The 15,160-nt window shown below is 37.1% G+C and overlaps 2 protein-coding genes across 11 annotated transcripts in view; both read left to right on the top strand.

The window, feature by feature from the left end:
- LOC131579529 (sodium channel protein type 1 subunit alpha) overlaps nt 1-4,064 on the top strand; it is a 63,198-nt gene extending 59,134 nt beyond the window's left edge. For all 10 annotated transcript variants that reach the window (XM_058839615.1, XM_058839611.1, XM_058839612.1 and 7 more), the window contains 3 exons: nt 1,297-1,401; nt 1,760-2,030; nt 2,400-4,064. In XM_058839615.1, coding sequence (XP_058695598.1) covers nt 1,297-1,401; nt 1,760-2,030; nt 2,400-3,568 — 1,545 coding nt within the window. In that variant the 3' untranslated portion in view covers nt 3,569-4,064. The remainder of the gene's footprint in view (nt 1-1,296; nt 1,402-1,759; nt 2,031-2,399) is intronic.
- Nucleotides 4,065-7,557: 3,493 nt separating this feature from the next.
- TTC21B (tetratricopeptide repeat domain 21B) overlaps nt 7,558-15,160 on the top strand; it is a 35,079-nt gene continuing 27,476 nt past the window's right edge. Inside the window, exons 1-7 of the mRNA XM_058840294.1 lie at nt 7,558-7,618; nt 7,790-7,919; nt 8,895-9,005; nt 9,891-10,057; nt 12,283-12,405; nt 13,850-14,007; nt 14,399-14,483. Of these exons, the coding sequence (XP_058696277.1) occupies nt 7,598-7,618; nt 7,790-7,919; nt 8,895-9,005; nt 9,891-10,057; nt 12,283-12,405; nt 13,850-14,007; nt 14,399-14,483 (795 nt within the window). The 5' untranslated portion in view covers nt 7,558-7,597. The remainder of the gene's footprint in view (nt 7,619-7,789; nt 7,920-8,894; nt 9,006-9,890; nt 10,058-12,282; nt 12,406-13,849; nt 14,008-14,398; nt 14,484-15,160) is intronic.

The following is a 15,160-nucleotide window of genomic DNA, read 5'->3' as shown; positions in this document are numbered from 1 at the left end:
AAACACAAAAAATTATTTCATCATGCAACTAAAGCTGATGTTTTAATGATCCCAAGTATTCAAGTTCTATTTTGTGGCACTGAACAATCTGAAACTATATAGAGCAGGAGTGGTTTGTAACTATTTCAGGACCTTTTTTTGTTCTTTCAAAGTGCACATGTAGATAATCTCACTGGTATCAATGGTCTTAGTAGGAGATACCTGCCTTTAAGATTATTGTCTGTAAATAGATAAAGCAATGAAAGCTCAAGGACCAAAGCAGCTAGGAATTACTAGTTTACTTATACTTTACTAGACTGCATCACTTTTTTGGCTTTATGCTAATAATGAGAAATACTAAGCAAGATTTTTGGAAACTGTACATGGTATAAACCTATGGGTATATGGTCAGGGAGCCTGTCCAGCTTACGGTCCATGCATTCCCATGTCTTCAAGCTTCCCACACACTCATCCACAAAGGGCTGTATCCAGTCCTATGTTTGCACTGGCATTCCTGAAATTAGATATCTGCAAGTATCTCTTACTGCGGAAAAATTTTCTCTAGGAGGTTTGGGAAATCTCATAGGTTTTCATTCAAGCTGTCTCTAAAAGAAGGTTACTATGGAATTTGGTTAGGTTACCGTGAAAGACCCATAACTGCTTCTTTATCTTCACTGGCAGACTTCAAAGGCAGGTTCATCTTTTTGCTAAACAGAACTTCATTGAGCATGGAAGCTCAGCAAAATAAAAGATTTAAAGGGAGCACTTTGCTGTTAATAGTACCAAGGGTGCTTCAATCATCATATGAGTTTCTCCAAAGTCTGATAATTCATCTTTTAATGAACGTTGAAGACTTTGGGCCCCAATACTAATGTGACTGCTAAACTAGATACCTAAAGCACATTCCTGTGCTGAAAGCCTGGCTTGGTCTTTTTCCTTTGTTTCACTAAAATCACCATTCAGAAGTGAGTTCATCTCAAATACTATTTCTTGTATCTCTTCCTGTAAAAGAGAAGAGGTAAGAGGTACTAAAAATTATTTCTTGGAGTTCCAGGAAAATAACTGTTAGAAAATGTTGGTTGTTTTTGTTTTGTTTTCTTTTCTTTTCTTTTCTTTTTTGAGAACTGCAGTACTGGATGTCCAGACTTCTAGACTAAATGCTTAGATTGTACACAGCTGCATTTGATAGCTAAGAGATTTTTCCCAATTCAGTCCTCTTGATTTTTGCATCATTCAATCATATTTCTCGAAGAGTTTTTTTCTTTTCAGCACTGCATATAAATGTGATTATAACCAGTTCTGATTTCATTTTTTTACTTTGGAGGTCAAGACATATTTATGACAGAAGAGCAGAAGAAATACTACAATGCAATGAAAAAGCTGGGATCCAAAAAACCACAAAAACCTATACCAAGACCAGGGGTAAAATTGTTTATACACATCAGACAAATAGCTATTTACAAAGAGTTTTCATTCATATAGGGAGAGCAGAAATAGGCCAATTGAAAATTATCAGTAACAGGGGAGTTAGTCAGCAGATATAGGAAAACAAAAATAAAACCAAAAAATTATTTTTCACTTGCAACTATTTTATATATGCATGTGCAACATGTTGTTGTTGCTAAATTGTTGTATTTGAGTACTTTACTTAAGAGCACTAGTTACAATTGCATTGAAGTCTCATAAGCCTTATTGCATGTGCTTTTCTACTTTCTTCTAACAGGAAAAGAAAATAAATTACAGTTTGTGTTGGATGTTTCTTTTTATCTTTCTTCCTCAGAATAAATTCCAAGGCATGGTCTTTGATTTTGTGACACAGCAAGTATTTGACATCAGCATCATGATTCTTATTTGTCTTAACATGGTCACAATGATGGTAGAAACTGATGACCAGAGCAAAGAAATGGAAAATATTTTATACTGGATTAATCTCGTGTTCATTGTCCTTTTCACTGGAGAATGTGTCCTGAAATTAATTTCACTTCGCCATTACTACTTCACTATAGGCTGGAACATTTTTGATTTTGTGGTTGTCATTCTCTCTATAGTAGGTAAGTTTTGATAATTAAACTAAAAACCAGGTAAAATGTATAGGAGATGAACTTTTACTTGAATAGAGCTATATGGTGAGCTTTTGCTTTTGCAAGATTTACAGCCAAGTCATTCAACTTTACATGTTAACTTGTAATTTAGCTAAACAAACCATTAAAACTGTTATAATCCAAATCCAAAATTTATAGCACCTGCAATTATGTATAACTGCTAAAACAGAAATTACGCAAGTGGAATATACAGAATATCTATAATTGCTACATAAAACTGCCAATTTTAGAATTATATTTCTAAATTTCTATTGTGATATGGAGATTTAGTGGTAATGTACCTTGGTTTTCTTCTTTTCTTTTTTTTTTCTTTTTTAGGTATGTTCTTAGCTGAGATGATTGAGAAGTACTTTGTGTCACCCACTTTGTTCAGAGTCATCCGGCTTGCCAGAATCGGTCGAATCCTGCGCCTCATTAAAGGCGCTAAGGGAATCCGCACTCTGCTTTTTGCTTTGATGATGTCTCTTCCTGCTCTGTTCAACATTGGGCTGCTGCTTTTCCTGGTCATGTTCATCTACGCCATATTTGGCATGTCCAACTTTGCCTATGTCAAGAGGGAAGCTGGGATTGATGACATGTTCAATTTTGAAACGTTTGGCAACAGCATGATCTGCCTGTTTCAGATCACCACATCCGCGGGCTGGGATGGTTTGCTCGCCCCAATCCTTAACAGTGGGGAGCCAGACTGTGACCCTAACAAGGCTCATCCAGGGAGCTCTGTGAAAGGTGACTGTGGCAACCCTTCTGTTGGGATTTTCTTCTTTGTCAGTTACATTATCATCTCCTTCCTGGTAGTGGTGAACATGTACATTGCTGTGATTTTGGAGAACTTCGGTGTTGCTACTGAAGAAAGTGCTGAACCCTTGAGTGAGGATGACTTTGAGATGTTTTATGAAGTCTGGGAGAAGTTTGATCCCGATGCCACACAATTCATGGAATTTGAGAAATTATCTGATTTTGCAGCAGCACTTGAGCCTCCTCTTCATCTACCCAAACCTAACAAAGTCCAGCTTATTGCAATGGATCTGCCCATGGTGAGCGGTGACCGAATTCACTGCCTTGACATCTTGTTTGCTTTCACAAAGCGTGTTTTGGGGGAAAGTGGGGAGATGGATGCCCTCAGAATACAGATGGAAGATCGGTTTATGGCATCCAATCCCTCTAAAGCTTCCTATGAACCAATTACGACCACACTGAAACGAAAGCAGGAGGAGGTGTCTGCTGTCATCATTCAGCGTGCTTACAGACGTCACCTTTTAAAACGAACAGTAAAACAAGCTTCCTTTATCTATAACAAAAATAAAACTGAAGGTGGAGCTGGTCAGGGTCTGAAAGATGAAATCCTTATTGACAAGTTAAATGAAAACTCATTTACAGAGAAAACAGATATAACCGCATCAACAGCAGTTTGTCCACCTTCCTATGATCGTGTAATGAGACCAGTCAAAGAGAAGCATGAAAAGGAAGATAAAGATGGTCAGAAATAAGAGCAAATAGCAAGCAAAATCATATATGTGCAAAGTAGTTCATAGCCTGTAAGGATCATGTGTTTGTGTCAACAGGACTCCTGACGGAGGTCTATGCCAAACTGACAATTTTTACAAATATACTGTACATTAAAGGTCAGTGCCTATTAAAAGACAGTGACCCCTTGTCAGTGACTGTGATAAGAAGAAACAACCTTGACAGGAGGTTACTGTTCTCACTACCAGCTGACACTGCTGAAGAGGAGAGGAAAAATGGCTACACAGACTGTAGGGACCAGTTAAAGGGGTGTGAAAGCAAGTATTTGTGTGTTAACATAAAACAATATGGTAACTGTATCCACTGTTTGCATTTCAACTGCCACATACTTCATATTTTTACAATATCTGTGTTGGTGGATTCATCTTGTTTTTATTCATATGTTGTTTATTATATGTGACTATTTTTGTAAATGGGGCTTCTGTTGGGGAAGGGAATTAAGTACACCTTTACAGGTACAAGGGCCAGGTGTTCTATTATACAACTAATATACACACAGAAATTATTTGCATGAAGGCATGCTGCACTTATAGATCATGCATGAAAATAACATTAAGTCACAAAGAGCAACAGATTTTTTTAGCACAGTGTTTCTGGAAAGGAATAACAGATTTTGAGGTGCTTAATTAATGTATTCATGTTGTATCATGTTCAAACAAGTCTTAGTATGCCTGTAAATTCCTCTACAACTCACAAGAATGGTAAATATAGTTTACTTTTTTCACAGACCATTCAGTTTCAGAAGGTGCAAACTTCTTCCTAGGTCTGGAGTCACAGATTTTGTCTTTGTCAAATGTCTTTCTGCATACGAATACTAAATGAATCTGCCTCAGCCCACCAAATTGATCAAAGAGAGCCCTCTATAAAGTTGTTCTGCTTTATCCTGCAGTATTGTTTAGCCATCTTCAGCTCTCAGTAAGGTTGATGTTGTACACGTAAATGAAAAGCCCTCTGCTATGTAAATAATTTTTAACCTGTGGTGCATGTTTGAGCAAACAGATAATGACTTCAGCACATTTATTGCATCAAATATGTACCACAATAAGTGTAGTGTGCAAGCATTCAACAGGTAAAATTACGTATTATCTACCATTATAGATAGTTTGGATGCAATCAGTGCATGTTTATATTGCCTATGCTGCTATTCCTTTGACTGTCCAGGATTCTTAAACATGGGAAGTCATACATCAGAGCTAAATTAAATAAACTATTCAAAAAGACCTCATTTCTCCATACCATTAAGCAATATTTTGCAACTATTTAGGAGCTTATTTGTTTTACATTTCTGAATTTTCAGTGAAAAGCATATAGTGTATATCCAAACTGTACAGACATTGAAAACTAGTAAACCTGTTGAAAATAATGTTAGGATTTTATAAGCAAATATAAATATTGTAAAAATCATTTTATTTTATTTTTCAGCATTATGTACATAAAACAAGAACTGAATTTTATCTTCAGGCTGATATCACACCATTTTTGTTACTTTCTGTCCGTAGCACTTTTTCACAGAAGAGCTCCAGAGAACAAGATATAACTAACTGAATGGATAACTGTAGGGTCTTATTTTTTACAGTATTTGCCAACATATCAATAATTTCTGCGAAATAAGTTCATAATTTGCTTCTAAAAAGCTATGTTTTTGGGTTTTTTTGTTCAGTTGGGAAATGGTCTCAAGTTCAAATTGAATGTCTTAGCAGTGCCTGCATCATATTTATCAAGTTTTCAGATGCAACCTTTCTTTCAGAGAATCCTGAATCTTCTCTCATATTTACACACAGATTTATTTTTTTTTCATTCACGCTGCACTAGAACAGTTCTAAATGTTATCTAGGGTCCACAATATTTTTTCACAAAGAGAAAGTAGCAAAATTGTATAATCCAACCCATCAGGACATTTTATGTTTCTTACACAGGAAAAGTAAATATAGATTACTTTTATTAAAATTATTGACTAAATCTGTATTAGTGAACTGCATGCAGGAAAATGCTATTACCCTAACTGATGCTAAAGAACATTATTAATGCGTCAAAATAATAAAGATTACATTTTTTATTGTACGTTCCTTTGTTGTTTATTATCTGACATTAATATAAAAAGGGTATGCTTCTAAAGCACAGAAGGAGAAGGCACTGAAAAACCTTTACAGCCAGCTGTGCTGTTCTCCCATGTAAGAAAATCCTTGGGACTTGCTTCTTAATCACTAATTAGGAAGGTGCTCATTTATTGTGTGTTATTTAATTTAATTTAATGTGTGTTAGATAGTGAGCATGATGCTTGTGTATGTATCGATATTTCTGCCTGACTTCACGCAGCAGCTCCATGCAGTGGGGAGCACAGCCACCGAATACCAGAGCTGTCCTGTGTCCCAGGAGGCTCAGAGCAGTTACAGGAATGAGAACTGAGCATTCAAGAGTTTACAAAGACAAAATGAGGAGAGAAAAAAGTACTAGATCCATGACATTCCCCATGCTGGATTGAGAGCCAGTTTATTTTTGCTGTTCACAAACAGGCCACGGAGCATCTCACATTTGAGTGCATTTCTGAAAAAGGGGAAATGGTGTTGGAATGAATAAATAATTGGTCTTTTCCTCAGTAATGTTAAAAATCTCTCTGGAAGCACCCCATTCCTAGAAGAAACCATTTGTGGATACCAATGGAGAAAAAAAAAAGCATCTGGAAAGTGGGCCTGTTCCTTATTCTTTATCAATTGCTTCAGTGGATTTCTAAAAATATTAATTTTACATGTTGACAGAATTTTATATTGCATTCCCCTACAACTTACAATGAAAACACTCACAGGTGAATACCAAAATTAATACTAAACGAGTTGATAAACAGTTGCTGTCTGTATGTTTGCCTAGTGGCTAATGCAGAAATAAAATTTCATAGCATTTTCCCTTAAATTCATAAAAAATTTTCAAGGGAGGGAAATTTTTCTCTGTAAAATTGTTGTGAAATACATTTTGAAAAAAGAGGTCTACAACTTTGATTCAAAATGCCTAAGTATCAAAATGAAAAGATAAGTATTTTCAGATTAATTTGTGGAGAAAATATGTCTTAAAGAGCTATCTAAAAAAAAAAAAAGCATGTAAACCCCCAACTTGTTTCTCATACCTCTGTTAGGTACAGAAGCCTAAATGTTACTTCAGAACTAGTCAAGCAGAACTTAAATCTAGCTGGAAAGTCAGAGGATTGTCTTGGCCAATAAGGAAACCCAAGCATGCTCATTGCACAGTGCCTCTTTGGCACCTTCCTGATGCTGGGCTGAGAAGTGTGTGACAAAGGAACGCCATGTGTAAGGACTTGCTAGGGAAGGTCCCTCTGGGCACTCTCTGCCAGAAGAGTCAAGCAGCTTCTCCTACAAACTCCGTGTGGGTGGAGTTCCGCTCCTTGTTCTTGGTGGGGTCACTGCCAGCTGTGGACGGACTGCACTCCCATACCAAAGGAATGCTCTTTAGCAACCTTTGTTTCTGGTGTCTAGAAATTATGGCTGAGGATGCTTTCACCTCCACAGGAAAACCTAAATTCTACTAATCTTTGCAACTCTAATTCTCCAGGAGGAAAGAAAGGGTAGAGGGGAAAGAAGACCATTCTCTATCTGACGTGACCCTACTGCTATTGTATTTCTAAGTAAAGTGTCATATAACTTGAAGCGTTCAGCTACATTAGGAAACGTATGGAACGTGGCCCACTTGGTCGTACGCTCAACGCTGAAGAGCAAGGGAACACACACATTCCCAAAGCTTCCACCCGGCGCTCCGGCTCCCAGCGCTCCCGACGCACCGCCACCCGCCCGCCGGCCGCCAGGGGGCGCTGCGGCACGCGGGAGCGGCCCGCCCGCTGCCTCGGGACCGCCCGCGGGTCCCGCCCGCCGCCTTCCCGGAGTTTTCCTTCCCGTGTCTCTCCCGCCTCCTGCCCGTCCAAGCCAATGGCAGGGCGCTGTCCTCGCCCTTCCGGAGCCCCCCCGCGGCGGGGTTGGGTAGCAACGATGGACGCTGAGGTGCAGCAGGTGGGCGCCGCCGCAGTCCCGCCCCGGCGGAGGGAGCAGCTGGGAACGAGGGAGGGATGCCGGGCAGGAGTGCGGCCGGGCCGGGCCGGGCCGGGCCGGTGGGTGCGGTGTCCCCGGGGCCGTCCCGGGGCGAAGCATTGGCACCGGTGACCCGCGGCTGTTTCCCCGCAGGCGCTGCTCAATTACTACTGCCAGCAGGGGCTCTTCCAGCACGCCCGGGCCGCGGCGGACGAGGCGCTGGCGCGGCTGGGCGGGGACCCCGTGCTCCTCTTCTACCGGGCCTACGGCGCGCTGAGGGCAGGTAAGGCGGCGGGGCCGCCCCTCCCGGAACGCTGGGCTTCCTTGCCTCGCCTCCCGAAACTCAGCCCTTTGTCTGCAGCGCACGGAAAAGCGATGTTACGGAGTGTGAATGTATTCCGTGTGGAGTAAATGATCGGTGTGTTATGATCTGTCACCGCTCCTCCCCGGTTTGTATGAAAGTGATCTAGACAGCATCGTACCAAAGTGAGAAATAACAAGTATTTTTCTTTGGTGTCGTGAACATGGGTCCCGTTAATGGATTCCTTGGAGAGAATTCTGAGCCCTGGCGAAACGCATATTGCATTTGATCAGAAACTCATGAGTGTCTCCCAGCTAGCAGCTCTTCCTTTCAAAGAGCCTACGTTAATTTTGTTGTGTCCTCTCTCTCAAGGAAACTGACAAGCTAATACCTAGTGGGGGTTCTTTGTGTAAATTACACTGTTCTGAGAAGTTTATTTAGCAGCACGTATATTCCAAGGATGTCAGAAATATTAACAAGTAACCCAGCATGGGGGAGGGCCGAGGCAAGCCTAGGAAGGTATGCAGGTTTTGAAGGAGTGTGGCTGTTCCCAAACACCAAGGTGTTTTTATGTAAGAATCCTGTCGTTTTTCAAGATAAAGTCTATTTTCCTAATATTCAAAATATTCACACAAAAAAGGCAAAAATCCTGATTATATAAAGAAACAGGACCAAAAAGAGCTGCTCAATGCCCTGTATAAAACATTAAATACGATTTTCATCTTTCTAACAGTTGGCAGAATTAGCACATAATTCAAGTTCTTGGCACTGACATTCTGTTTTCTTCCCTGTGTCTGTTTGAAAGACTTGAACAAACAAGTGAAAGTGGGTATATGCGTAACGAACAAAAGCGTGGAAGAGAAAAATAGAAGGGAAAATTTAAGTCAGATTGGTATTTGTTGATTATATTCTTTGCCTTGAAAAATGTGATAGCTTATTCTGTGCTTTTTTTACTAGGTGATGTCCAAGAAGGTATTCGACAGTTGGAGTCTATTAAAAACAAACAGGAGGTGTCACTTTGTACGATAATGGCTCTGATTTATGCCCATAAAAAGAGCCCTAATCCAGGTATGCTTACTAAGACATGCTGTTTCATCTTTTAAACAGCTTTTAAACAGTTTTAAACAGCTCTGTGTGAAGGCCTGAGAGCTGTAGGCTAATTCTGCCCAAGTTAAAAAGGTTTATGCTGGCTTTGCATTTGAGATAGGATCTATTACTCAATTGAGTGATGCTTACCAAGATTATAAACAAAAATATCAAACCACAAAACTCTGAAGCAAAAGAATGAATGTTAAAATAAAAACACATGTGCCTACACACAAGATCTGACTTATGGACCATGATGAAAAATCTTTGAAGGAATCAAAAAATTGAGTCAACCTTCATGTGATTGTTGTTCACTCATGTCTGATATTGGTATTTTTGAGCAGAACTGCAACTTGAAAAGTTTCGAAAGACATGCTATTTCTGTCTTTCAAGTTATCCTCACCATACAAATGGAGAAGAGAGTATTGTGAATTTTTGGCATTCCTTTCCCCAACGTAAAAGCTTAACGATTTTGTTAAGAATTACACTCTCAAAATAAGAATTAGTTTATCAGGTGCATTGAGTAGTCATTAAACTATCACTGCAGTATCTTTCTCATTGTACAGATTTATAGCTGCTGCTGCTGACAGTTTGTTAAACAGTTTGATGTGAAACAGCTCTGACTAATGGCATCACTCTTACTTGAGTCCCTGAGGATTAATACTGTAGGACAGCAAAATTATTGTAAATCTCAAGACTCTCTGAGAGTGAGAGCCTTTCCCTCATGCATTAGGTGTGTCACCATTGTTGCTTTTCAATGAACAGTAGATAAAACAGAGTTTGCTTTGGAATCCCTCAGCTTATGTTCTGCTCTTTTGTAATATATTAAGAAGCTATCAGCAAGAACTCTGAACAAATCCTTTTCAGATCGAGATGCTATTCTAGAGTTGGATGCAAGACTGAAGGAACAACGTAAAACAGCAGGACAGCAGGCTCTGTACTATGCTGGCTTGTTTTTGTGGCTTCTTGGTCGTGAGGACAAAGCCCGTGAATATGTTGATAGAACGATCAAAGTTTCTGGTGCTGGTAAAGAGGTAACTGGTTTTTAGCATTCTTTAATGTAAAAGATCAATAGGACAGTGCATTCTGTTAAGCTAGACTTAAGGCATTAATGCTGTTTGGAGGTTATCCTGAACTGTGTTCTAGTACTTCCCTTCTTAATTGTCATAAGTTCATTTGACACAGCTGAGTAAACTCCCATCATGATTTTTTGGTCAACTAATATTCATTTTCACTTAGTAAATAATAAATAATGGTATAATAAATGAAAATAAATCAATAAATGGAAATGCTATGCAGTTAAGCCGGTATTGCTACTTGACACCAAGCCTCTTAATTCCTAGCAAAAAACAAGCATGATAATCTCACTAGAGGGAGATGTCTGTATTCGAAGGCTCTAAAATACACGGAGGAATGGGGATATAAATTTTCAGCTGTTGTTAAAAGCAAAATTTGCCTAGCAAAATTTGAAATAAGTGTTGTATATGGCATTGTCTTTGGCACTTATATACAAACATCACAATTCATTAAAATCTTGAATCTCTAAAGAGGTTTCTAAAAACTTACTGTGTTATTTTTTTGAAGTAGGTATCAGTTCAAGGAGAGAAACACTAAAAAATTGGCTTATTTTTTGTAGTTAAACATTTTTGAGACAGAGCTGTTAATGTTGAGAGCATAATTGTACAGTAATATCAAACAAAAATGTTCCTCTGTGTGGTTCAATACATTGTTCAATTTGTAATTTATAGTTTTGTGTTTGATTTATTATGACTTAGAAATCTGCAACTGTTCTACACATTTGTTTCTGAAAGTATGATTTAAGTAATAGCTTTCAAACTAACAGTGATTATTAACTTAAATTGGTAGTTATTTTAGATAAGAACTAATTTATTGGCTAATTTATACTAATGTAGAAATAACTTATATTAATGAAGAAATAATTAAACACGTCACAAAACAATAAAATGGTAGTTCCTGAAAAGACTTAAGGATAGGTAATTTTGGTCAAAGAGCAGTATTTATGACTTTGCTTATTGAAACAAACAAGTAGTTTGGTTTTGTTTGCTTGTTTTTATTCTTAGGAGATATTGTTTGGGTATGTTGCTTAGTATAAAATACTTCCAGCTGAGGTATTTAAAAATATTTGAAATAATTAATTTATTTTTTTTACAGACACATGCATAGAAAGGAAAAACTACATTAGTATTTAAATATACTTTTTTTTTAATTTCACTTATAATTAGCTCTTTTTCTAGTTTGATAATATGAAATTATATGTAAATATTTACATCAGATTATTTGAAAGGTGGTTCAAAGTGTTTAAACTTGGTGAAATAGGATTTGTTTATTGTACACTTACTTTGATAAGATAGTTTATATATTCCTTATATTGAAATACAACACCTGCCTTTCTTTAAAAAAATGCTTGAGTATGTGAAGTTCAGCCAGTTTCTACTGCATAACTAAATCAGGACCATGAATGTTAGCAATTATAAAATATGGCTCTTCTGCTAACCTTTGAGTTTTAAATACAGGACCCATTTCTTTATGTTCTAAAAGAGCAAGTGATTTTTTTTATATTTTAAATATTTTTTTTGGTGACAATTGTGATTTGATTAAATAATTCAGCACTTCAAAATAGGTTTTATTTAGTTAAGCTATAATTAATGTTTGGAACACATAAGAGAAATAAAATTCATTCATTACAAGTAGTAAGTTCTTTAACGAAAGGATACATTTCACCTTTTGAAAGTTTGGGTGTTCTTTTAATAACATTTGAGGATTCGAGAAATATCATGAGTTTTGCCTTTCACATACAAGTTTTTCTTTCTAATCAGAAAGTAGAAGAAAAATCTCAAGTTTCTCACTATTTTCAGCACCAGTGTGTTTCTTGGTGTCTCATATAAACAAAATCTTAAGGAACCATTGTGCTGAAATGTTTGCAGAAAATATTCTGTCTAGTGTGATCACATCTGTGAGGTTTTGTTCTGACTGCTGAGCATGTTAGACTTGTTTGGTGCCATTGTTTTTTTTCTAATTCTGTAAGTAAATGTACTATTTGATTAATTTAACTCTGGAATAAATTGCTAAAGTGTTAGGTTATGCTGTAGACTGGTTATGTCTTTGAAGTAGTTAAAATAGATACTCAGAGTCCTTTATTTAGGTTATTATTATTTTTTAGGTTATTATGCTTATTGTATCTAGCATAATTTTCTATTGCCTAGTAAGCGAAGAATTCCAATTTGTTTTTTGTTAACAGGGTTTAATCTTGAAAGCATGGCTCGATCTCACCTGTGGGAAAGAAACTCACATTAAAAAGGCTCTGAAATACTTTGATGAAGCACTGCAGGAAGGCAATGATGTTTTTGCACTACTTGGTAAAGTAAGTTTACTTCATTGCTTGGTAAACTAAATGTACTTCATTATTTCAACTCTTCCTAAATGTCATAATAGTCTTGTAGAGAGATGCTGAGAAGAGTAGTGCATAATGAGCTTGTCCAAGGAGCAGAGATATAGCTCAGACCCTGTAGCTACTTCAGGGTTCTTTAGATACCAATGTAAAAACAAAGGTGGATATTAAATTTGGTCAGTCTAAATGTTTACTGTGGTTATGATTTTGCTATGCACACAAGAAAACCTATTCGTATATTTATATGTACAAAATGAGTTTCAAATCACTTGACAATGTGTGGTCTCTTCCTTTTTGCATGAGACACCTATGCATATTACAGAATTGCTGTGTGCCAAACTGTAATAGCTAAACACTGTAATATTGTTAACACTCTTTTTAAGTTGTCATTAGTCCGTTTTGTGTGTTCATTTGTGTTCATGTAATCATCAATGATTGTATTTCATTAAAGGAGTGGCATGAATTGTTTTCTTTACACATTTTCTGTTTCAGAGCATATTACTTTATATCACAGACATAGTTACTCATTAACATGATGTTTGTTTACTATTCTAAAGCTAAATGTAAAAGTATTGTTCAATGAATATTAGAAGACAAGTTCGGGAGAGTGTGCACAATGATAATTTTTTAGGTGTGTGTTCTTGGCTGCATGTGGACTCTGGAATTAGATGAAGAGTATATGTCAAATGTAGTTACTGTAATTAGGGTTTAAACAGACATGAATCTCACTAGGGCTTAAGAAATTAACTCTCAGAAATTGCTGTGTTTGCATCACTTCTGTCTTAAAAAGATGAAATAAAACAGCACACATACAGTCATCTGCAATAAGGTCAGTAAATTCAAGGCATCAAAGCAAAACAGGGTTTAAGTCCTAAATTTGTTTCAACTTGAATGAATTTAAATCTGTGATTCTTAACTTCTGAAAGTTTTATACATGGAATACCCTGTAAATCGCAATATAGTTAGGAAATTGTTAGTTCTGGCAACAACAATAGTTACCTGCTGAGTGTGGGTTTTTACATGGCAGGTACCTCAGAGCTTGAATAAATGTTTCATCAGTGGGTTGTGTTAAATATCTCAAAAACTGTGGGATGCTTCATACAAAGGTATTTCAATTCTAAAAAAATGAATTTTACTCTTCAGCTCTGTCTGTCTTTTTCTTGCTTGCAACTGCCTAGTAAGCTGTAAATACTGCAGGTACCTTTGTTACAGAGCATTTATCACACACACCAGGCTTTACACATCATCCTTTGCTATTTGATTGTTGCAGTATGTCTAGTTGTGGTTGATACTCAGGTAAAACTATTACTTCAGGGTTTTTTTCTCTCTAGCTCTTTTTCCTGTTTTTTGTATGAAAGAACTTCTGAATCTTCTCACCTGAGTGTACAGGCTCTTGATATTGCTTCTCTTCCATCAGGCGCAGTATTTTGAGGTCCGACAGAATTATTCAGGAGCTCTGGAAATTGTGAACCAGATAATTGCTAACTTCCCAAACTTCATTCCTGGTTTCATAAAGAAAATGAAGCTACAACTCGCCTTGCAGGACTGGGAGCAGACAATTGAAACGGCACATAGGTTGAGTATGAAGTAGCACACCACTAAGTTATTTACTTGCCATGTTTACACCCTAAGGACATTTTGAACAAAAGTAGATAGGCTTCCATTCATTGATAATGAATCTGAATTAGGTGCATCAGTTTTTTAAAAATAAATTTCAAATAAATTAAGCTTTATTAGAACCACAGCTTGCAATTCTGTGAGGATGCTACGTCGCTACATTAATCTGTTTTAGATGGAAGAGGATTTTTCTTGAGATAGGTGTGAAATAAGAGCTGTGCTTCCAGTTGAGATCCATGATGTAAAATGACTGTGAAATACACATTATTCTATTCCTGTTTTAGGATAAAATAGATGATGGAGCAAGTTTGGTTTGATTTCTTTACATTCACCTTTTGTTTGGCTTTAGACTATTGCAGAAAGATCCCCTTAATTTAGAAGCCATAAGAATGGAGGCCCTGCATCATCTGTGCAGGGAAGGAAATATATCTCAGGTGAGTCTTTTTATTAGCCAAATGTTGAGCACAACATAGTGCATGTGGCATTTAGTCCCTACAAAGGCTGTCTTCTTTATGTGTTCTTCTCATACACTTTGGCTGGTCCTGTGCTGCACTAATCTGCAGGAGGTATATTCACCTATTCCAGTTTGAATGCCTACCCTAGCTTATTGCTGAGGTGTTTTCTGGATGCCAAGGAAAAGATAATTTTTAACCTCTGTCTTTCCAGAGAACAGGTCAACGCAAACAGAAATCTGATATGGACAGTTAACTGAATCCTGTTAATTTGAAACATCAAAGTGATCTTTTTTGTTTAAATGCTCTTTTGATAAATTTGTAAGTTATTGTAAGCCTTCCATTATTTTAAATATTTTATTAATTGAAATAAGGGCAATCATGAGGTCTTGTAGTGATAGATTTTTGGAAGAAGGTCGTAGTTGTTACACCTGTGTTTTGTTCATAATTTTTGACAGTTACTGTGTTGTTTTTTTCAGCTCTAAGCATTCTATGCTACTTTTCCTTCTAGTCCCAAGGTCCATTTTCTTGCACAGGGCTATATGTATGTATCTTGTATGTACAGCATTTGTGACATTTTTCAGGAAGTTCTAAAATGGTTGATCTAAATTGTCACCAAAAATTCATTCTGTATTTTTTCTCATGCAAAACTACTGTGA

Source organism: Poecile atricapillus, chromosome 5 (genome assembly GCF_030490865.1).
Source record: "Poecile atricapillus isolate bPoeAtr1 chromosome 5, bPoeAtr1.hap1, whole genome shotgun sequence".
Taxonomy (NCBI): domain Eukaryota; kingdom Metazoa; phylum Chordata; class Aves; order Passeriformes; family Paridae; genus Poecile; species Poecile atricapillus.
The sequence above is the reverse complement of the archived record's forward strand: the minus strand, read 5'-3'. Positions and strand labels throughout refer to the sequence as shown.